The 22,951-nt window shown below is 42.5% G+C and overlaps 1 protein-coding gene across 1 annotated transcript in view; it reads left to right on the top strand.

The window, feature by feature from the left end:
• ZNF804A (zinc finger protein 804A) overlaps positions 1 to 22,951 on the top strand; it is a 240,386-nt gene that overhangs the window by 173,486 nt on the left and 43,949 nt on the right. Inside the window, exons 3-4 of the mRNA XM_083495934.1 lie at positions 9,027 to 9,157; positions 17,273 to 22,185. Coding sequence (XP_083352060.1) covers positions 9,027 to 9,157; positions 17,273 to 20,531 — 3,390 coding nt within the window. The 3' untranslated portion in view covers positions 20,532 to 22,185. The remainder of the gene's footprint in view (positions 1 to 9,026; positions 9,158 to 17,272; positions 22,186 to 22,951) is intronic.

Below are 22,951 nucleotides of genomic sequence, written 5' to 3'. Positions count from 1 at the left end.
CTGTCTGATGCTAGAGAGAGAGGGAGCCATGTTGCAGTGCTCCGTGTGTGTTTCTATGTAAATAAAGTAGATTAGCCAAAATGCTGAGTTGCTGAGGTCTGCTATGCAAGCTGCGAAGACTCTGCGGATCCCTAAGTGTGCCGATGTCTGTTGGCATCAGTCGCTGTGATGTTTGGGCAGAAGAAAGCTTTTGAAGCTCCTGAATGATAGACCAGGAGGGAGTGAACATACCAGTCAGGCATGTGTCTCTGCCAGGGTCCTACTCGAGCATAGGACGAGCTCCTGACACATAGCCCCAATCTGCATCCAATTGGATGATGGTGTGCCTAGAGTCTTGAGCCTGTGTAGGTGTATTCACATAGGCTTTGCCTGAGCAAACTGAGGAGCCTGCAAATGGAAGCATCATGAGTTTAACTGATACAATGACTTGCACTTGGATGGTCCAGGCACTTTGTCAAGGTGGAAGTCAGGGGTGGATTCTGCTAGCACAATCCTAGTCTCAGTCAGTTTTATTGCACATAGCCAAAGGCTGCCGCAATGTACACAGAATTATTTGACAATTAAAAGAAAATATACTGAATTGGTAAAAAAAAAGACTTAAAACATTTATATTATTAAAACATTACGTACTCTAAACAAAGCTATAAAAGTACCCCAATGTACAAATAAAAACATTAAACAATAAAATTCATAAGCTAAAATCATCACATGGTCACTAATGTTAAAAACAATATCAATTAATACAGTGTGCAATTTATACTCAGAGTTTGGTGACAAAGATAGAGCATAGCCTGAGGTAGAAAGATAGGATCAAATAAATTCATCTCCTTTACAGTTAATGGCTACCTTGGCTATATAATTTGCTCTAAATTTCCTAGCAGCAGTTGCAAAAAGTGCTACCCGCCAGGTCATATACTTATCTGTGTATGCAAGGAGATATAACATCATATCAAGGGGGTTCTGGCCAGGGGACCCTGCCATTATAGGTACCAAAAATCTTTTTCTTGCATCATTATATAACGGACAGTGCAAGATATAATGCATAAGGTCCTCTACTTCAGAACATCCCCTAATGCAAACACGTTCATTTTTTGGTATGCCTCTATGTCTCCCATCACTATAAGCAGAGCTTATTGTATTTAGTCGTAGCTCTGTAAAAGCTTTTCGAAGCTGTGCAAAAGTCAATTCATTAAAATAAGATATGTGTTCATTGACCTCTCTAAGTTTAAAATACAATGGGGCGCATGTAGATGTGCACATAGAGTTTAGATCGTTTTTAGTTGCCACTGCCCTTATGGTTCGTTTAAAAATATTTTTCTGTGAATATAAGAGGAGTTCTTTAATCTCAGTCACTGAGAGATCATATTTGCTCATCGGTTGGGCAGCATGATGTACCCAGTTTTTAAGGGGTAATGCATTTGAGAGCTCAATCAGGCATTTTTTTGGTAGCCTAGTGTTGTCCGTCTGTTGAACTCTAAACCAGTAACAGAGAATTCTTTTATCTGTTTGGCTCTCTATGCTCAACATGCGAGTTTCCAACCTGACCATGGCAGATTGCACGTCTACTGTATTTTTCCGTGTATAAGACGAGGTTTTTTGCTTTAAAAAATTAGTAAAAAATTGGGGGTCGTCTTGTACATGGAACTGTCACGAGTTCAGCCTACACTTGAGTAGGGCCCTGGCAGAGACATATGCCCAACTGGCATGTTCCCTCCCTCCTGGTCGATCGTTCAGGAACTTCATAAGCTTTCTTCAGCCCGAACATCACAGCGACTAATGCCAACCGACACAGGCACACTTAGGGATCCACAGAGTCTTCCTTGGCATCATGCTTGGGAGCCTCCTTCCCCGCAGCAGCAGCTGCCACTGAGGGGGAGCATGTGGTGCCCCAGTCGCTGCCTTTGCTTCTGCACCATGCTGCACTGCATGCACCTCATGCTGGAAGCTTTGAGGGCGATCGCCCCCCCAAAAATCAACAACTTTCTGCCACCAATCATCCAGATTTTCACTTCTATTTTAGGGTTTCATTTTCTTAATTTTGGGTTAAAAAAAAATAGGGGTCATCTTATACATGGGGGCGCCTTATACATGGAAAAATACGGCAGTTCAGGTTGGCCCAAAGTAGCTTAATTGTTACTGCTGCCCTCATTAGAATAAGCTGCTACTGCTCATTCTTGCCAGAAGCCTTATGACCAGGGGTCAGCAACCTTTTTCAGCCATGAGCCGGTTCACCATCCCTAAGACCATGTGGTGGGCCGAACTATATGTTTTTTTTTGGGGGGGGGGATGAACAAATTCCTATGCCTCACAAATAACCCAGAGATGCATTTTAAATAAAAGGACACATTCTACTCATGTAAAAACACGCTGATTCCTGGACCATCCACGGGCCAGATTGAGAAGGTGATTGGGCCGCATCCGGCCACCGGGCCTTAGGTTGCCTACCCCTGCTTATGACCAATGTCAGCCAATGACTTCCCTCAGCTCTATAAGGTCTTTTTGCCTGTCAGTGTATAACTTCTTCCTTCCTTTTTAAAGCTACCCAAATGCTATGCTTGGTTGTTGTTGTTTTAGCTTATAGTGATGGAGGAGAGGGATAGAGACAGAGGCCCTCACTCCCCACCCCACTGGTGGCAATATTTGTTTTCTTTGCTGCCAGACTTGGATGGGGTGCAATGAGTCATCCTAGATTAATGTTAATAAAACTTCAGGACATCCAGATTCTGTCATGAGCTCAATCTCTAAATTTGGCCGTTCCTGAGAAGGAATGGGTTTACTTCATTATGCTATGTCTAGACCTGACTGTTTCATCACTGGTGTGCCACTGGGGTTTGAAAAAAGCTGCCTCCAGCCCCAATGGTGCCACAAAAATCAGGTGGGTGCCATCTGGTGATAAAAGAGTGTCAAAATAATGGATTTTTGAAAGGGGGTGAAAATTCTTTCCCTATTGTGTGTGCAGATGTGTATGTTATTTAAGGCAGCAGTCTATAGCTGCTTAAAGGGCTATTATGTTAAAATAAATCTCAGGGAGATAAATTTATAGGAAGAAAGTAAAATGTGAAAGGTAAAAGCCAGATGGGGGAGGCATGCAAGCAGTCTTTGAATAGTTTCAGTAGACTCATTTTTACTTTTCTTTCTGCCTCCAAACCAAATCTGCTGTCTATGACCTCTTCATGAGGAATGCACTCATGTATTCAAGAAGCCTACAAAACTCTGATCATTTTAGGATTTAGGATCAATTGTTTTTTTAATATTGTGCATGGTCACAACACAGCATGCCCTGGAACTATCTCCTACAAAATCTGCTTGATGCCCCCTGGAAACACAAGAAGTTGCCTTCTACTAAGCTAGATCATTTGTCTGTCCAGCTTGCTCTTGTACCTCTTATACCAGGAGTAGCTACCACAATGCCCTTCAATTCCCATCAGTCCCACCTAGCATGTGCAATGGTCAGGAATAATGAAAGATGTAATCCACCCACATCTGGAGAGAACTACATTGGTCTACACTGACTGTCAACAGATTTCTGGTGTTTTAGACACTACCCAGGAGATGCCACACACCAAACCTGGGACTTTTTGCATGCAAAGCAAGTGCCCTTCCCCTTATGCTTCCTTCAAAGACCTTCTCAGATTCCACCTTTTCTACCTACTCCCCCAAGTTCCCATGCTCTAATGCAGAGGGGGCTAACCTCCAGCCATGGGGCCCAAAGACTCCACTAATTTTGGCAGCTGTGGAGCAAAGAAATTAGCAACAGGGTAGATGGACATGGTTAAATCTCTCCACCCAGCCCCGGCCCTGTTGAGAATACAGTTGTCCCTTTCCTACTTTCCTATCCCTGATAGGGATGCAAATTGCCTCCTGTCTGCACAGATCAGCTAAGGAGGAAGATGACCTGTATGTCCTATATCTGTGTTAGTGTGTGTGAATGCAAGAGTGTGTGGTGGTTATACCCACCACTGGTATGTGGAGTGTTCCCAAGGGTGAATACACAGTTTGCGCCCCCCCCAAAAAAAAGTTACAGTAGAACAGAAGTGACTAAAGTCTGTAACCAGACCTAAGCAGTAGGCCAGCCCAAGACATTTTACTGTCTAGAGCAGCCTTTCTCAACCTGTGGGTCCCCGATGTTGTTGAACTACAACTCCCATCACCCCTAGCTAGCACTGTCCCTTCCAGTGGTGCCAACTTCTCAAGATGATTGAGAGGGGCCAACACAATATCCTGATATCACACAACATCATGAGGAGTCAGAGGGTGGAGCCAAATGCCATCTAAATTTTGAGGGGGCCTGACTGGCACCTATGGTCTCTTCCTACTCCATGTAAAAAAACCTGACCAAACTGATAGTTGAATCTTACTGGTAGTATGACTATCTTATGCTATCTTAGGAGGTGCAGGGCAGGCCATGTAGCACACATTGCCCTGTCTCCAATACTGCATCGCTCTTCATAATGGCATGGCTGTCATTTGACTAAAAGTTGCTGGCAATCAGAGTTGGGGGACACAAGGAAAGCGCTGCTGGAGTAGGCCAGTGGCCCATTGAGTCCAGCATTCTGTTCTCACAGTGGCCAACCAGAGGCTTATGGGAAGCCTGAAAGCAGGGTTTGATCACAATAACACTCTTCCCATTTGATATTCCCAGAAACTGGCATCTAGAGGCATGCCTGTTCTGGCTTCCCATGGGAATCAGGTTGGCCACTGAGAAAACAGCATGTTGGACAGCAAGCATTTGACTTGATCCAACAGGGCCCTGATGTTCTCATTCTACATGTAACTGAAATAATAGTCCATCTTCCCCCATTTACCACCTGCCTTGCTTTCCTCCCTTTCCTCCACAGCTTCCCCTGTTTCATATTCTAGATGCATAAGCCCCTTAAGGCAGGAACTTTTCTTCCTCTGTCATAAAGGAATCTAAAATGCATTGTGAGTCCCTGTCTAGTCTCCAGGAATGAAGCTAATGTGTTTCTCAGTATCTTTTTTTATTAATGTATGGGTTTTCCACATTTTAATGCCATTTTATGCTTTGTTACATGTCCTTAAACAGCTCTTCCATTTGCAAGCTAGTAAAAAAGAAGGTAAGAATGTGAAAGAAGCACTTAATCCCAAACTTAAACAGGCTGTTTTCTGTGGGTGTAGTCTTAGGCAGACCTAGTCACCGATTTGTAAGTGTAGTTTGGCAGCAGAATATATATTTGTATATATATGCAAATTTGTAAGAATTCTGCGTACCTTTAACCGTAACACTGTGTTGCTCATGGCACCACCCCACCACTCCTGGAGACCCAACAGCTGAATACCACAGCCAGTAGAAGACACAGCAGTCTCTTTCACCAACTGGGGAATTTTGAATTTGGTTTGCCTGCAAACTGATCAATAGCAGATAGATCCAGAGATTGGCACACTCAGGGAGTGGAGCTACAGAGTTGACTGAGTCCCTTGGGGACTTCATTCAGGTCCACTCCCACTTGTCACCTCAGTCATCAGATCTTCCACCCACCCACCCTGGAGTTGGGCTAGCCATCACTGGCGGTAGTGTGCGTTTTGACCTTGTCCACAGAACGGACACTCACTGTTTCCCTGGTGGGCATTGCTTGAGAACCATCGCTCTCCACCTCCTTCCCGGCAGCTGGACCCACAGTCACCAGTTGATGGGAAGCTCCCCCCACCCGGTGCAGCCATGGGGGCATGACTGCCTAGCCAGAGAGCCAGGTTTTTAAAAATTGTTTCACCAGTTTAAGTCTGTGGTGTGGATGTTCCTGATGTCCCAATCTGCACAGACAGGAGAAGAATATCTTTAATACCAACCGAGGGGGTTGCAACTGCTACCGTCAATCCTCAAACAAAATAAGAGCTGGGTCTTATGAAATGGAGCCTCAGTAACCTAGCATTCTGTGGTATAGTGCAGGCTATCAAATATTCCAAAGTCTTGTCCAAAATGCCTAAGTTTCATTGTTTCTAGCTTGCAACAGACGGGAATGTTTTTCGCAAGCTCCACCTGGGGAATACTTACAGCAGAGGTCATGATTATTTTAACTTCCAAATCATTTATTTGTACCCATCAAGAGTTCCCTGAAAAGCCACGCAGAGCTACTGAAGTGACAAGTAATACCCATTAACCCACGAGTGTAATATTTCACTCTGCTCTTTCTCGGCATCTTTTTAAGGTTTATGACAGCATCTGAAGAGACAGATGGCACGGCGCTAGTATCACTCAGAATGAGAAAGGGAGTACACCAAACTACTAAAGGGTGAATAAATTAGGTTCATGCAAATGTGCTTCACAAAGGTTGCAGTTTAAGGGAAAGGAAAGGAAAGAAAAGGAAATGGAGAGGAGTGGAGGACTCCTGAACAGCGGTGTGCTTGCTAGGGAAGAGCTGTAGACCAGCATGCAGAAAGCTCCAGGTATCTCCAACTAGGTCTGGGAGACACTCTGCAGTCACTGTCCATCAGACAAGACTCCGTTTGACAGATCACTGGTGTGACAACTTGGCACAACACAGGTTCCTATGTGCCATTATAAATCTATGTGCCATTATAGATAATAGACTTAAATCAGACTTATGAAGAATTGTGTAGATGTGAGTTTGTGGAAGCACAGAGCACAGGAAGTGACAATGTTAGGCAAATTAGAACTATAGTGGATGGTCAGGAGTGAAAGGTAGAACTCAGAGCGAGTTGCTAAGGATCTTTCTCTAAACTACAGATGAAACAAAAGGGTTGTATTGGTTTGTTTTCCAGCCCCTAAATTCAGCTATCAAAACAGGCCTTTGCTTAGGCCTTTGATGGATATTAACTCCTAGACTAGCTTTTAAGATGTAGTCAACTATGTGAATGGCTGCCATTTTTATTTGCTTGCCTGTTCATGTTTTCTGATATTATTGTGCAGAATAATGCTGTTGTAATTGTTCTCAATTTGGGGGTTTTGGAGGGGTTTTTTACCCCACCCTGGGATCACTTGTGAATAAGACCAGGTTAGAAATATTTAAAATAAATGAATAATACAAATGATCAGATGGATGAAAGTTGCAAACTCCTTTTGCAAACACCCTTGTTTATTTCAACATATACCTTAAAATACTAAGCCTAGTTTTTTTGAGTGCAGATTTGCCAAAGCAGTTGGAAGTAATTCTGAGGCAACACAGTGGGGCAAGGACAGGGGCACCATTGCTATCCATAGTGTAAATATTTGTTTTGAAGATTGTCCTTAATAACGTTGTGTAGCATTTGATTGTCTCATCTGTCCATTTTAACCACTATGGTAGAATGTATTTACCTTTCAAGATTGAAAATGTAATTGGTTAGATTTTTTGGGTTGTTGTTTGGATTAGGGTCAGATTGGAAAGGCTGAACTTTGATTAGCTTAATAAGCTTGTCTGTATAACAAAAGAAGACCCCAATTTTACTGCACCCCCCAAAAAAAACCCCCACATACATACAAAGATCCTCTCTATATGTCTGTGCCATCATAGAGGAAACCTTAAACTGTTTCCATAGCCATTCCTCAGATTAGGAATGGGGAACTAATTCAATTCAGTTCACATTTAAAGGTGAACGTGCCAAATTTGCACTTTCGGAAACAATATGCAAACCAACTTACAATGCACACTTCTCTATCTATTGCAACGCAATTCTCCAAGTAATGTGTACAGAGATGCATATACTGGGATAAAATGTACATGCATTAGTGAAAACGTCACAAAATTACATTACATTGAAGACAATTGCTTTGCAAATAATGTATATTAGGCCAAATTATACCCCCCCCCAGAAAGTATCTATTTACACTAAAATTATGATTAATTTTCATAAGAACTTTTTTAAATTAAAAAAAACAACCACTAACTGGTGTGGAACAGTAGAGAACTCAACTGAAAATTTGGGACAACTCAGTTAAAACACTAAAAAAAAAAAATTAAGGATATAAAAAAAATATAAAAGCAATTTAAAAGAAGAAGCCCTCTCTGCTGAGCAGCAGAAGTAATCCTTATAAAACCTGGCGCCACCCTGGACCAGGTGGATAGAGGCAGTAGAAAGGCCCTCAGGCTCTCAGTAGGGCGGATGGTGGCTCCTTTGTCCAGCCACCCCTCTAACTCCCAACAGCAGATCTCAGGTTTCAAGTGGTAGTTTAATTTGTGTCTTTGGTCTCTGTCTCAGCTTGGTCTGAGGGAAGTCTGCCTGTTCCTTGCCAGAATGGAATCCACCCCCCTGGGCCTGCAGAAGAATGCTGCCTTCTCATCTATAATTTTGAAACCTGTGATTTTAGGATTTATATCAAGAGTTCTTTGTTTTTTATTTCAAGGCAGCTAGTTCCCTACTTGCTTTATATTGAATCCTTTGGATAAATATCTTAGGGCACTTGTTGTTGAGCACTTCCTTGAACATTCACCTTGGTTTTGAGGTAGATTAGATGACACTGACTGTTTAAGTGAGCATTCATTCCAAATTGTCTGCAGTGAGGCTAGATAATGGTGCATCAAAACAGGAGTTGCCTGTGCTTTCCAGAACCTGTGCTTTTTTGGGAACCAAGCCTGTTGTTAAAGTTCTCCCAATCAGCTATAACCGTGCAACCTGAATTTGCTGGTATGTGATTGAATTCCACCTAAAAATATTGACATTGTGGAAGACTTGTAGCTGAGTAACAAGAAGGGCCAGTCCAAGGCATTTGGTGCTTGAGATGAACCACAAAAATGTACCTTCCCTCCTCATCAAAGCTTTTGGAACTAAACAATACCCCATAAATAAATTTAGAGATAGTAGTATTGGGTCATTTCCTTAAACAAAACCATTTTGCTACCAAAACAATACACAAGCAATCATGAAGGACCAGCAATTGAACGAAATGCCATCATAGATATGCTAAATTCGGGGGCTACTCTCAGTTTGTATAAATGCATAAATCAGAGGGTTTAGTGAGAACTGAAAATAATGGCTTCTTAAATTATTTTGCAATATTTTCTCTCTTTGTGCATTAAATGTTTCTCTCCTCCCCATTTCCCCCTGACCCTGCTTTCACTTGTTCCTAATAGAGACTCAAGGAGCTGAAACAGAGGGAGTTTGCCCGAAATGTAGCTTCCAAATCAAGAAAAGATGAAAGGAAGCAAGAAAAAGCCCTTCAACGCTTACACAAGTTAGCTGAACTGAGAAAAGAAGCTGTGTGGTGAGTGAAAAGTTATTGAAAGGTAAAAAGTACAGGGAAAGGGGAAAGAATATTCCAGATGACATGATGTGGCAGAATGCCCCATGACTATTAAGATCTCAAACCAGAACAAAGTAGCTATATATTTTTGGCACTCTCTGAACTGTATGTTGCAATTAGATGTGGCACCATGCAAAGAAATAAATGTTTTAACATTACTTTTTCAACAGAGCTAAAATGACAAGTATTTGAGTTAAAAACATGTCCTATATATATTTAATAAATCAGGCTTAGCAGTAGAAAACATTAGGAAACTAGGTCAGTCATTTGAATTTTGACAGGACACCACTGATGAAGAAAGGAATACGCTGGCTTGCTGCTAGTCTACGCAATATTGCACAACCCAGTTCAATTCTGTAGTATTCATTCTGAAATTTGGGACCTGTTCTGCTTTAAGCAGTTTATTGATAGCAAATGTCCCATTGTGCAAGCAAATATGAACTTAGCTTCTTCAAAGTCAAATCACTGGACACTTTAGTTGTCTACTGGACCAATGTTGTCTACTCTGATGGACTACAGGTCTACAGAGTCTCTGGCAGAGATCCATCCCATCACCTGCTACCTGGTGATATTATCACAGAATCATAGAACTGTAGAGTTGGAAGGTACCCTAAGGGTCATCTAGTCCAAGCTCCTGCAATGCAGGAATCTCAGCTAAAGCATCCATGACAGATGGCCATCCAACCTCTGCTTAAAAACCTCTAAGGAAGGAGAGTCCACAGCCCCCTGAGGGAGTCTGTCCCACTGTCGAACAGCTCTTACAGAGAGAGGAGGTTCCAGTGGTTGAGTCAAATTCTGCAAAGGAATTTGCCCATGTAAAAAAATCTTCAGGGTCCCAGGGGAAAAGTGGGTGCTACAGTGGGAAGTGTTGCGAATTGTTCACGCCGATTTAGCAGAAAAGCTCAGAGTTCCAGGTTCTTCAGTGCAGTATTATTTATTGTGAGCTATATAGACAAATGTGGGCTATGGGTGGTGCTGTGGGTTAAACCACAGAGCTTAGGACTTGCTGATCAGAAGGTCGGCAGTTTGAATCCCCGTGACGGGGTGAGCTCCCGTTGCTTGGTCCCAGCTCCTGCCAACCTAGCAGTTCGAAAGGACGTCAAAGTGCAAATAGATAAATAGGTACCACTTCGGTGGGAAGGTAAACGGCATTTCCGTGTGCTGCTCTGGTTCGGAAGCTGTACCAATAAAGCGAGATGAGCGCCGCAACCCCAGAGTCGGCCACGACTGGACCTAATGGTCAGGGGTCCCTTTACCTTTACCCTTACTGTATATAAAAATATCTACAGAAGCAGTTCATACAGTCAGACAGAGTACCTGGCTGCACCTTAAGTCAAATAGGAAGACTCTTTCTCTCCGACCACACTCCTCTACACTACCACCTTTACTGCTGGACAGGTTTCCCTTTTAAACCAATGACAGCCAATCAACTGTCAGCACATTACTGCTGAGTCATTCTGACCCAGCACCCCCATAGAAAGTATTGCAGGCTGATTGCATCAGCTAGCAAACTCAAGCCTGCAGACTTACTACCTCACACAGCATTCTGTAGATCCCAACAGGAAGATGCTGATAACTGTAGACTGATGGCAGAACATCCCTAATTTTCCTAATTTTTTCTCCCCCTCCCCAACCCTCAATCAGTACTGCTGGGAACATGCAGAGTAACAAGCAGATGATCTGGTCCAACACACATTTTTATCATTGGTAGCCTCCCAGCATCCTTTATCACTAGTAGCATTCCATCTTTCATCTCAGTTTGCAAACATCCATATTGCTCTCCCATCTGGGATTGCATGAAGCCATTGTAGACATCGAAATATGTGTAGCAGCAATATAAGGATATGCTGGGTGGGAAGAACGAAGTCAAACATTTTACTGCATTAAGCAACCGCTTCTCAGTGTCACAAACCATATATACTGTGGAAACGGCAAACAGAGGACCCCTTATGGCTGTTGCTTTATGTCACACTTTAAATGTGCAATTCGTGTTACAATTTTTATTGAGGTGTGTTCACACATTCAAACTGCTAATAGCATTCACTTCATCACCACAAATCATTGCTCTTAGCACATTCTAAACTGATTGGCTGCCATTATGAAGTATTTTCTTGTTGCGCTGACAGGCAATTATGCGTGATGACTGAAGTCCTATATTTTCCTTCATTTCTGACATTTTTTAAAACAATAAACATGGGTTTTTTAGTGGACTTCCAAGTGGAGAGATCTGAATTGTCATGCAAAACTGCTCTGAGATTTACTGCGTTGATAAGAAAGAACAGCTCTCTAAGACAGAGCCAATAACATACTGTACCTCACGACCAGGGGGAGTACTGACAAAAAATAATCTGAAAGGCTGGAGTACCCAGCAATGCATCCTCCACAGAATCATAGAATCATAGAGTTGGAATAGACCACAAGGGCCATTGAGTCCAACCCCCTGCCAAGCAGGAAACAATGTTGTCCAGGTGCCATGAGACCCAGACAGCACAGCCAATGGTCAAGGATGATGGGAGTTGTAGTACTGCAACATCTGACTGGAGATCATCACATTGGCTCACCCTGATTTAAGAGAAATGTCATCTGACCACTTTTTCAAAAATATAGATCCGAGAACTGAGAATTTGGGTTATCAAGTGTTTTTTTTATATAAATATTTTTATTAATGTTATAAAACAAAATTATAGGAACATAACACACATTTTCTCACAAATACATTCTTTTTGGACTTCCCTCAGCTCTTCTGACAATCCTCCGTTTTGATTATTTCTTACGCATTTCCTGATTTTATATTGCCTTATAATAATAACCTCACCCCCTACTCCCTTTTTTACAATATTTCCAATATTGATTTTTCACAGAGCTTCCTGCAAACCAACAAACGTTGTTTGTTCATCGCATATACTTTTCAAATAATCTACAAATTTACTCCAGTCCTCGGTGAACTTATGGCCCCGTCAGTTTCAGATCTTTCCTGCTAATTTGTCAAGTTCTGCATAGTCCATTAGTTTCATTCTCCATTCCTCCATCGTTGGTCATTCTTCTTGTTTCCATTTTTGGGCCAGTAGTATCCTTGCAGCTGTTACCGCATATAAGTAAAGCTTACATTCTTTTTTATTTATTTCATTTCCTACCATACCTAACAGAAATGCCTCTGGTTTCTTTACAAATGTATATTTCAACTTTTTTTTTCAATTCATTATATATCATTTCCCAGAAGCATTTCACCTTTTTACACTCCCACCACATATGATAAAATGTTCCCTCTTTTTCTTTACATTTCCAACATTTGTTACACACTTTATACATTTTTGTTAACTTTACTGGTGTGATAGAATTTGGGTTATCAAGTGTTAGTTGTAATTACTATGAATTATATACCCCTTTATACTCTTTTGACAGTTATCACATCCATTTCACAGGTTGGCAACTGACACTGAGGTATACTCTTAGATACCCAGCTTGCTGAGCAGGGTCTTGAATCTATATTTCCCAAGACCTTTTCCCAAATCCTGCCTGCTGGCCTATACTTCTTAATGGCAACTTTTGTTTCTCATCAGAACTGACTAATAACCCCCTGAAAATAGTAACGTTTCCTATTTCCAATTAATGGGTGGCATGACTCACTTCCTTAAGATATCCCTTTAAATCGTCGTCGTCGTCCTCCTCATCATCTTCCTTGCCCTATGGTTGCATTCAGCACCCCTGCTCCCCTCAATTCTGGATTTGAAGAATAACCCATCAGGGATATTTGTAGATAAAGCAATTAATCACAGAAAGGCAAAATGAGTGACCTTATAGTCTTCTTCCAGACCCAAGACTCTGCAATGAATTGGCTGCAGACCATGAACAATTCAAACTAGAAATAATTTAAGCCCTGTAGGTTACTGTACAGCTGAAACAGTTTAAATCCAAAAACTCTGATTTAGCATGTTGCCGGTTGGGGTGTGTGTTGTTATTATTTTACCCTTACTCCTCAGGCCTTTGTAACCTTTAAATAACTCACAGCCAGAGGTCCGTATCCAACTCCTCATGCTGTGCTAATGATCACATTATACCTAATGGTATATTTATTAATGGCGGTGCTTCGGAGAGAGAGGAGGACAATAGATCAGCCTATGTGTATACATATCTGAAATTGCAAGCTGGACCCCTGGGGTACTGTATACATTTAGATACTGCTATAAATGTTTTAGAAATACAGCTAAGAGCTCTACATGCTACATCAGAGAAAATGCAAACCTGTCTGGTATAGGGTAGCTGTGCTCGGAGAGCAACTATTTAAAATGACCATGGGGGGTTCCATACTTATCTTCACTCAACAACTCGTGTGTCAAATAAGATGTGTTTAAAAGTCATTCCAAAATTGCTAGCACAACATGCATTCCCTAAATGTCGTTAAAAACACAGGGGAGGGGGGGTTGCCGATCAGTGGCAGGGGCCATGCTTTGCATACGCAAAGCTGCAAGTTCCGTTGTAAGCATTTCCGACGAAATGATCAAGGATAGCAAGACTGTCGGAGAGGCCCTGGAGAGCTGCTGTCAGTTGGGCTTTCCACCAAATTGCACACAAAGTGAAATTTGAGACAAATGCGGAAGATCTTGTTCAGTCAAAAGATCTGAAGATGTTTCGAGGGAAGCTAAAATAATTCTGGCAGGTGGGATTTTATAGAGTAGGGAAATTAGTGCCCTATCCTAGGCATGGTGCTTTGGCTCATTATAATAAAGTCCTGTGCCATATGATGTCCAAGTGCCCCTATTTTCCAGGTACAGTCCCTGATTTACAGAAGCTGTCCCAGTTTTTGATTTGATCCCAGAATGTCCCTATTTTCCTTAGGGTGTCCCTATTTTCGACAGAGAAATGTTGGACAGCATGCTGTACAAATTAAAGATTAAAGAGATTTTGACATATAATTTATGCCAAGCTCACAACCTACACATCCAGAAAGGAGACTTGAGGCATAGAATAGGTTAAAGGATGTATTTCTTAAAATGTTAACAGAATGGAGGATATGCACTCCAAGCAAACAAGTCAACCCAATCAAACAAATTCAGATTTAACAGACAGGTGAGGACTTTGTCAAACTCTGACAGGTAAATCCTCACCCAGTCTGGACATGAGCTGCAGCCTTGCACTGTGGCTCCCCAGCTAAGGTCAGTGAATAAAAGACTCTCTCTTCATCAGAAAAACCTTGTGTATGGTCCCCACAAGTGCATGCAGACTGTGCAGCATTCACCTGTGTGTGTACTCCAGGCCTCAAGGGACACTCCTCCAAGCCCTCCATGTACAATGTAGCAGCTGGTCCCTGAAGGGTGTCCCTAGCCCAATACTGCCTCCATAAACCTAGGCTTTGCACCCAGCTTTCTTATCTACCCAGACTCAATGCCATACTGGCAAGAAAGCCACACCTCTCCTTGAATGCCAATCAAATTTACTCAACAGTGTGAAGTGGGGGGGGGGGGAGAGGCCCTAACAAAACAAAACAAAAATCCTACTCAGCTCTGGGTGATTAGCCTATAATTCCAATATTGCATAAAGGGTACCAATGGGCAAACAGGAGGGGGTCTGAAGGAGGAGCTACCTTCAAAACCCCTTCCAGGCCACCTCCTATTTGCCCACTGATACCATGTGACCAAGCCCCTCTCCCCTCCCCATGGGAGTGGCAGGCCTTGCATTTCTTTCTTGAAGGGAAGGGTGGGAGCAAACATGCCCTGCAGAATTGCCACACTGATGCTTACCAAAATATACATACTTGAGAGACAATAAATCCCTAGTGTTATGATTCATAGCTGCAATATGGATTTTCATAAATATGTGGAATGGGATTCGCTTAAGAAACCCCATCAGGAGAAGCCCTGTGCAAGGACTTCTGCTTGAGCCATGGGGTTCCACCATCCCTCAAAGAATGACTTGATGGGTTGTCAGGAGAACCCACAGAACAATGGGGAGGAAGGAGAGACGGGATTGTCCCATCTGGCTAATTGAAATACTTGCAAAGACAGAACGTTTGCAAGAGAGCAACACTGAATTCCACCTTTATTGATCAGTGGAGAGAGGGGTGCTTACATGTAAATTAGGTCTGGTTCATTCACACATTCAACTGTAGCATGTAGGTGTCATGTTCACTGAGAAATAGGTAAAAGTCCCAGGTTCACACACATTCTTCTCACTGAACCTTCACCAAATGTGAAGTCCCACTCATGTAAAGTACCGGTTTCCATTTCCCCAACCACAATGGACAGATAGCCTTAATTTAGTGTACTTGTGTGTAGGGCTCTGTTCATGCTGAAGGCTCTCCCCACGGTGGTGGAAGACACTCCAGTCCAAGGTTGGCAGGGGGTGGGCCAGTGTGTGTGTGTGAACCAGACCAAAAGTTGCCATTATGTTTCTCCTAAAGAAAAATTCAAGACAAATTTTGTCATTCCAGCGTAATGGTGTGGAAGACCCATAGAAAACTTCCAGCTGCAATTCTGTCCTTGTCACTTTCAAATAATTGTCTCGTTCAGTGTTATAGATGTCTTCCTGACTTCTTTGTAAGAGAATAAGAACAGAAGGGAGCTGGAGAATAAATGACCAGAAAGAGACATGGTGTCTTATTCTCTCCCCCATCCTTTGTTCTTTTCTTTTTCTTTTTTATTTTATCCAGAGAATTTTTTTATTTTATCCAGAGAATAGAACCACATCAGGCCAAATGAAACCCTTGGCATCTGACTATGTGCTCATTTCCTCCCAGGACACAGAGCTGTTATATAAAGTGTGGTTTGCCATATTGAATGAGAATGGGTGGGAAACCTGGAAATTGTTTTTGTTTGTTTTGCATACTTCACAGCATGGAAGAGTTCTAAGACCTATCTATTAATACATTTCTTCCATTTTTTAAAAAGAGGCATTGCTTTAACCACAGTGTTAATTAGAACCATAGAACTGTAAAGTTGGAAGGCACCCTGAGGTTCATCTTGTGCAACCCCATGAATAGGCAGCTGTCCCATATGGGGATCGAACCTGCAGCCTTGGTGTTCTCAACAGACTCTAACCAACTGAGCTTATCTAGTCCATGCTTTGGCAAAGGGCCCTCTGCCAACTCTAGAGACCACTGCCTGGGTTCATCCTCCTCCTCCCTCCTGCTGTTGCCTCCCCTCTCCAGCAAGCACTGAAAGAAGGAGAAGTTGCTTTCAATCTCTCTTTGGGCAGCTGCACATAGTGAGCCCTAAGAAAGGCAAGCAAATGGGGGAAGCAGCAAGAAAGCTAAAGACGGTAGCTCCCGTCTTTAGGAGATCAGGTTCCTCCTAGACACTTGAGCAGTGGCGGAGGGAAGGGGGCAGGCGGAGGTCCGCACCAGGTGCCATCTCTAAGGGGGTGACAAGAAGGCACCCTGCCATGGGCTCGCCGCCCGTCATCGTGCCACCCGCCGCCGTGTAAGAGGGAAACAGCCCGGTGGCACATGCTATGTACTGCGCATGCGTCGCCGGGCAGTTTGCCCCGCCCCCGACACCCCGCACCGGGTGCCGGTTACCCTTCCTTCACCCCTGCACTTGAGCAGACATTGATGGTGCTATAAACCAAATGGAAGCCTATTTTGGCATTAAGCCAAGGGTAGGCAACCTAAGGCCTGGGGGCTGAATGCAGCCCAATTGCCTTCTAAATCCGTCCCGTGGACAGTCTGGCAATCAGCAAGTTTTTACATGAGTAGAATGTGTCCTTTTATTTAAAATGCATCTCTGGGTTATTTTGGGGGCATAGGAATTCGTTCACCCCCCCCCCCAAAAATAGTCCAGCCTACCACATGGTCTGAGGGATCGTGGACTGGTCCACAGCTGAAAAAGGTTGCTGACCCCTGATAATGATGGTGGTGATATACAACCCTCTGTAGCAATTGGAACTCACGGGACCTACAGGAGAGTTTTGCAGGCAGCACTTGTGCACAGAATTGCCTTCAGATGCATGCGTATCTTTTGCCTGTAAAATGTCAGGATTGTGCTGTTTTTGGAAAGGTGACATTGTTACTGCACTGCTAGCTTTGCATTTCAAATGCTTCTGAACTGCATTTACAGAAAGTATATTCTTGTTTTCTTTCAGTGCTCCAGGAAGTGGCCCTATGTTCAGATCCACGACAGTTACAGTCCGAGATAATTGTAACGAAATCCCTCCACGTGCCCTCATCGACTCTACTAAAAAGGAGCAAGAATTCAACTTTGCATTATTGCACAGCTCAAAGACGGCTGACAATGTTACATCTGTGGCTTCTTCCTCACCTGAAAATGCAAATAACAGCAAGCCAGACATTAACAAGCCTGGGGATCAAATGCAGGGGCTCCATGGACATAAAGTGGGGTTCTCTTTTGCATTTCCTAAGAAAGCAGCAGTCAAGCTGGAATCATCGGCCGCTGCCTTCTATGAATACAATGATGAAACTTCGTCTGAACATGGGCTTAGCAGAAGAAGCCGGTTTGTTCCTGGACCTTGCAACCTTCAGGTTTCACTGAATGAAGAAATGTCTCTGTGTTCTGAGGAGAAACCTAATTCTATTGTTCCACTAATGGAAAAACATGCTGATGAATCTCTCCAAGTACAGGAACCACCAGATGAACCACCCAGTGAAGGAAACATGATAAAGGACGTCATGGAATTAAGATCTCCTGCTTCTCATTTGAAAGAACCTGGGCTTGGCGATTCAGAGGGCTTTTCTGTTAATGTAGATTCAGCTGCCTCACCAGATGAAACATCATCCAAAGTTGCCCTTGGGAACAAAGCCCTCCCTGCAGAAAGTAATAGTGATGAGCCCAATGGAAATAAATGCACAGGTCTCCCTGTGAATGAAAACTGTTTATCACAGCAGGATATCCAGGAAAAAAATGATCAGAACCTGAACAGCGATTCACCAGCCGCTGAAGTTGAAATTAAAAAATGCTCATCGGATGGACTGATGCCAGCAAATTCTGAGGGGGAAACAGTAGCTTTTCCTTGTAAACAAAATTCACAAAAGAGACCTTGTGAGCCATTTGTTCCTGTGCTTAACAAACATGGATCAACCATTCTTCAGTGGCCATCAGAAATGTTAATTTACACAAACACAGAGCCAGTCATTTCATACAGTTGTAATCCATTATGTTTTGACTTCAGGTCATCAAGATCGAATGAATGCCTCGAGAAAAATAAACCTCAATCAAACCATGATTTGAGTTTAGACTGTCCAGATAAATCTCTTTTAGCAAATGTTGATTGTGCATCTCACATTACCACACATCCATACAATGATGAAAAATTAACTACGATGGATGCTTCAGTGGCAGAGGATTGTAGCCTCAATAAAAAACAAGATGGCCTAAGCCTAGCTACTTTGTGGATGATTGGAGAAAATGAAAAATGTCATAATTCCCCAAAATGTATACATGAAAGCTCATCAGAACAGCAAAACAAAGCCTGGATAAAAAGAACACATGAAAAGTGGTTTCACAAAACCAGGAAGAGGAAAAGAAGAAGAAAGCTATGCCACCACCATTATGAGGAGGAAATTACTGAGGCAGATATTAAAATTTCTCCCTTACTCGAACAGCAAAATAACTGTGCTGATATTGATAAACATCCAAAACTTCATAATGCTCTGGAACAAGGCACTGGTGAAAATGGAATGGGAGATTCAGTTGTGGAACTCTTTCAGCAGACATCTGAAACTTTCCAGGTTGAGAACAGTGACTGTGGTGGAACATCCACACAGGTCCATGGAAACCAAAGTCTACATCCCACTTGCAGCATAAAAGACAATAGGGAATTCTACATTAACTCTAACCAAGTGTGGAGAAGGAGTAAATCAATTTCTCACAGACAATCAAATAAACCAGGTTCAAGTTCTGGAAGATGCAACTCAGTTCATTCTGGAGCATTTTGTAGTTGGAGAATCAGAAGATGTAGCAGTAGCCCAGACCATAAACATTTAGACCATTTTCCTGAAGAAAAATGTGTGAATCAATCACAGCCCACGAAGAGAGCCTATCATTCGCTCACAGAAGAGCCAGAAAGGTCCCATAGGAAACGGAGACATCATATGTATTCTTGTTCATCAGATGAAAGTTCAAATGCACTGACCTGTTCCTCAGAAGAGAATCTGAGGCAAACATGTAACTTAGCAGCACCTTGTAAACCTAAACGGAAACGAAGGAGAAAGAGAGCAAGAACTCAACATGCATTTAGAGAGAGGGCACCAAGAAGGAATGTCATTGTTGAGTCTCCTAAAAGGGTGTGCACAATCAATAATTCCCTCAAACTATTTACTGAAGAAAACACAGAGCAAACAAAAACACCTTCCATCACAGATGATGCAAATGGTAATATGGAACAAACAATCCAGTCAGTAGAAAGTCAAACAGCTCCACAATCTGAACATTTACTTTCATTAGAAAATATCAAAGGTTCAAACTCTTCCAGTACAGAGAAAACTACCTCTCTGGAGGAATCTACATTTTCTTCTTCTTCTGTTACCGAACACAGTGTTCAACCAATGGTGAAACCCCAAAACATGCTAGAAGAAGAAGAAAAACCTGAAAACCTGAGTGTTCCCGAAATGCAAGCTCCTAATAAAGTGCCCAGTCTTGAAAGAAACTTTGATCAGCCTCCTCCTAAAGCATATCTGTGTCATTATGAAGTGGCTGAGGCTATGCCCCAAGAGAAACTCAACCCATCAGTCAACGAGTGGCTACGGTATAACCCAGGTATATTTAATGCACCGCCCCCTTTGCCCTTTAAAGAAGCACATATGAACAGTCACACTTTTTTAACCACAGAGCAAATTCTTGCCCCCTTCACTTTGCCCGAACACACATTGCTTTTGCCTCCGGAAAGCCACGACAAGTTCAAAGATCTGCAATGCGAGGCCTACCACCAGATCTTCCAGCAAAACATGCTCGCTAGTAAGATGAAGCTGACCTTTCCTCCAGCTGCAGTCCAACCTTCCAATGCCCCTCTGCAGCCCTTGCCTTTGCAGCAGCCTCTGTGCTCTACCTCGGTCACCACAATCCACCACACGGTTTTGCAACAGCATGCAGCAGCAGCCGCTGCAGCCGCAGCGGCTGCAGCAAGTACATTTAAGGTCCTTCAGCCTCACCAACAGTTTCTTTCCCAAGTCCCAGCTCTTTCACGGACACCTTTACCTCATCTGTCAGTCGGGCCAAGACTTTGCCCTGCAAGTCACACAGCCATCGTTGGCCCACCCCAACTGCCCCTCATTCCAGCTTCAGTTCTCCACCCAAGCCATTTGGCATTTCCCCCATTGCCCCACACACTGTTCCCTTCACTCCTGTCACCACATCCTGCAGTCATTCCTTTGCAGCCACTATTCTAGGCCTCATGAGAAGCAGTCAAACTAGAAGGACAAGTCTTCAATTGAAGATACATCAACACTCTTCATCAGAACCATGGACAGATCACTCTACCAATAGACTGAGCTTAAGAGGTTGCAAGAGCCTTCTGATATAGAAGAATTTGCTATTGGTTTAAAAAATGCAAATATTTATATGTAAAGTGCAGATTCATAATAAAATTAAAGCACTGAATAGTCTAATATTAATACAAACCACATATGTATAGATATAATATATATATGTATATGTATGTATGAAGATCATGTCTTAAAAATATACTAACATGTATATAAAATATATTTATAGTACTGTAAGTTATGTTGTAAAGTATGCTCCTGGTGTTTTTTTTAATTATATTTGTGTATTCACACCTAAGTAATGTTTAGACAAAGCTGATGCACTATGTTTTGTACAACATCCCTTATAACCATAAATATAGTGAGAACTCTCTCTTGCAATAATTTTCTTTGTTACAGATTTAACGATCTTTTTTTAAGAAAACAAAAATCACGCATTGTGGGCCTCATAGATGGTTGCTTTCTGCCATTTAAATGGTAAACTCTTCTGTGTTTGGGTAACCAACTTTCCCTTAGCCTTCTGTGATTTATTATCATGGCTCAGAGGCTAAAACCTAGAGGGGAACAATCTTACTGAGAGGATGACAAAGGGTAATAGATCTGATTGTATTAGCAGCTTGATGCTGCGGAGACAAATATTGCTCATTTGCAGAGTGTGCTGGCACTCTCTTTTGTTTTTTTAAGAAAACATTCAGAGGAAAAGCAAGCACAAGGGACTGCTTCCACAACACACTTCCAACAGCCAGCAGCTCCTGTGGTCTGCAGACCTCCTCTGAATTGCCTGGCTGTCTAAAACACACTGACAAAGCTCAGTCAGCCTGAGAAGAGATCAAGTAGCTCAGCAGAACCTGGGCCAAGGGAACTACTGGCGTTGCTGCTCATCTCAGCATCAGAAACAGTATCACTGACTACCACATGCACTGCCAGGTTATAACAGACATATTGATGGCTATGAGCATCAAAGGAGATGCTGCCAACAGGAAAATCTTAAGTATTTTCACTCCTTTCCCTTACTGCAGGAGCATTATGACTTCCCTTGCCAACCAGGAACACAGAGTGGTTAAATTAACCATCCGATTATAGTGAGTCACTGGGTTATTCCATGTTATTCCAGAATGTTACAGTGGTGGGTGACCTGTACAGCCACAACACAACAAAGAGAGCTTTCATATTACTGCAAGCACAGGTCTTTTCAGCAACGCTAGTTCACACATTGAGCTGTCAGTATCAACTGGACGGTAAACCAACGAAGCATCCCTTGGGCATATTAATATATTACACAGTGAATGCAAGAAGCTGGCGGTCCAAGCACCACCCAAAGGGCCAATGTTACAGATTGCACCATAGGTGCACACTCTAGAATTGGTTACAATATTTTTCCCCAGTTGCACCACCATGGTGTGTGTGTGTGTGTGTGTGTGTGTGTGTGTGTGTGAAATCAATTGCCACTTTTGGTTCTTTGAGGATGAAAGAAAAATATTTTATGGCTGCCTTGCAACTGTTCAAAGCATATCTCTCTGACAGACTGGGCATAATCTAGCCAATAGCCAAGTCCTTTGTATCCTCCCAATCACAGCATTGGTGATGTTTTCAATCTAAGATAGTCACAAGGAAAGACCCAATCTTTGATCTGGGTTGTAGACCCAGCCAAGAGGAGTGTTCCTTCAATGGGAGTCTCCTGCATAATTATTGCTAACAGATGAACATTTGGGTACTGGGTCAGTATTAAAATCAGATTGTGGGACACAAACTATTAAAGTATTTCTTCAAATAGTGCAATACAGTGGTACCTCAGGTTAAGTACTTAATTCGTTCTGGAGGTCCGTTCTTAACCTGAAACTGTTCTTAACCTGAAGCACCACTTTAGCTAATGGGGCCTGCACTGCCGGAGCACGATTTCTGTTCTCATCCTGAAGCAAAGGTCTTAACCCAAGGTAATATTTCTGGGTTAGCGGAGTCTGTAACCTGAAGCGTATGTAACCCGAGGTACCACTGTATTTAATAAATATCCCGAGTGGGACCAAGTATCTTTTAAAATGAAATGTCAGTATTTTTACCTATCGATTACAGTAGTTTAAATTTATCTATCTGACAGCACAATCCTTTACAAAAACAACTCCAAATGCATGCAGTGGGGTTTAGGTAAGCAGGTAAGGGATTTCAATTAAAAAATAGCAGTTTTTGAACAGCCACACCATTTCAGAGAAAGGAACTGTTCTGATATGTAATTTCTGTACTCAATCAGTCCACATATGTAGACCTCTTAAGTATTTTCACTACAATTCATGCTGTCAACATCTAGCAAGGAATTTAATGCTTTTTTT

This window comes from Podarcis liolepis, assembly GCF_965112155.1.
Source record: "Podarcis liolepis genome assembly, chromosome: 1".
Taxonomy (NCBI): domain Eukaryota; kingdom Metazoa; phylum Chordata; class Lepidosauria; order Squamata; family Lacertidae; genus Podarcis; species Podarcis liolepis.
This window is presented reverse-complemented; position numbering and strand designations above follow the sequence as displayed.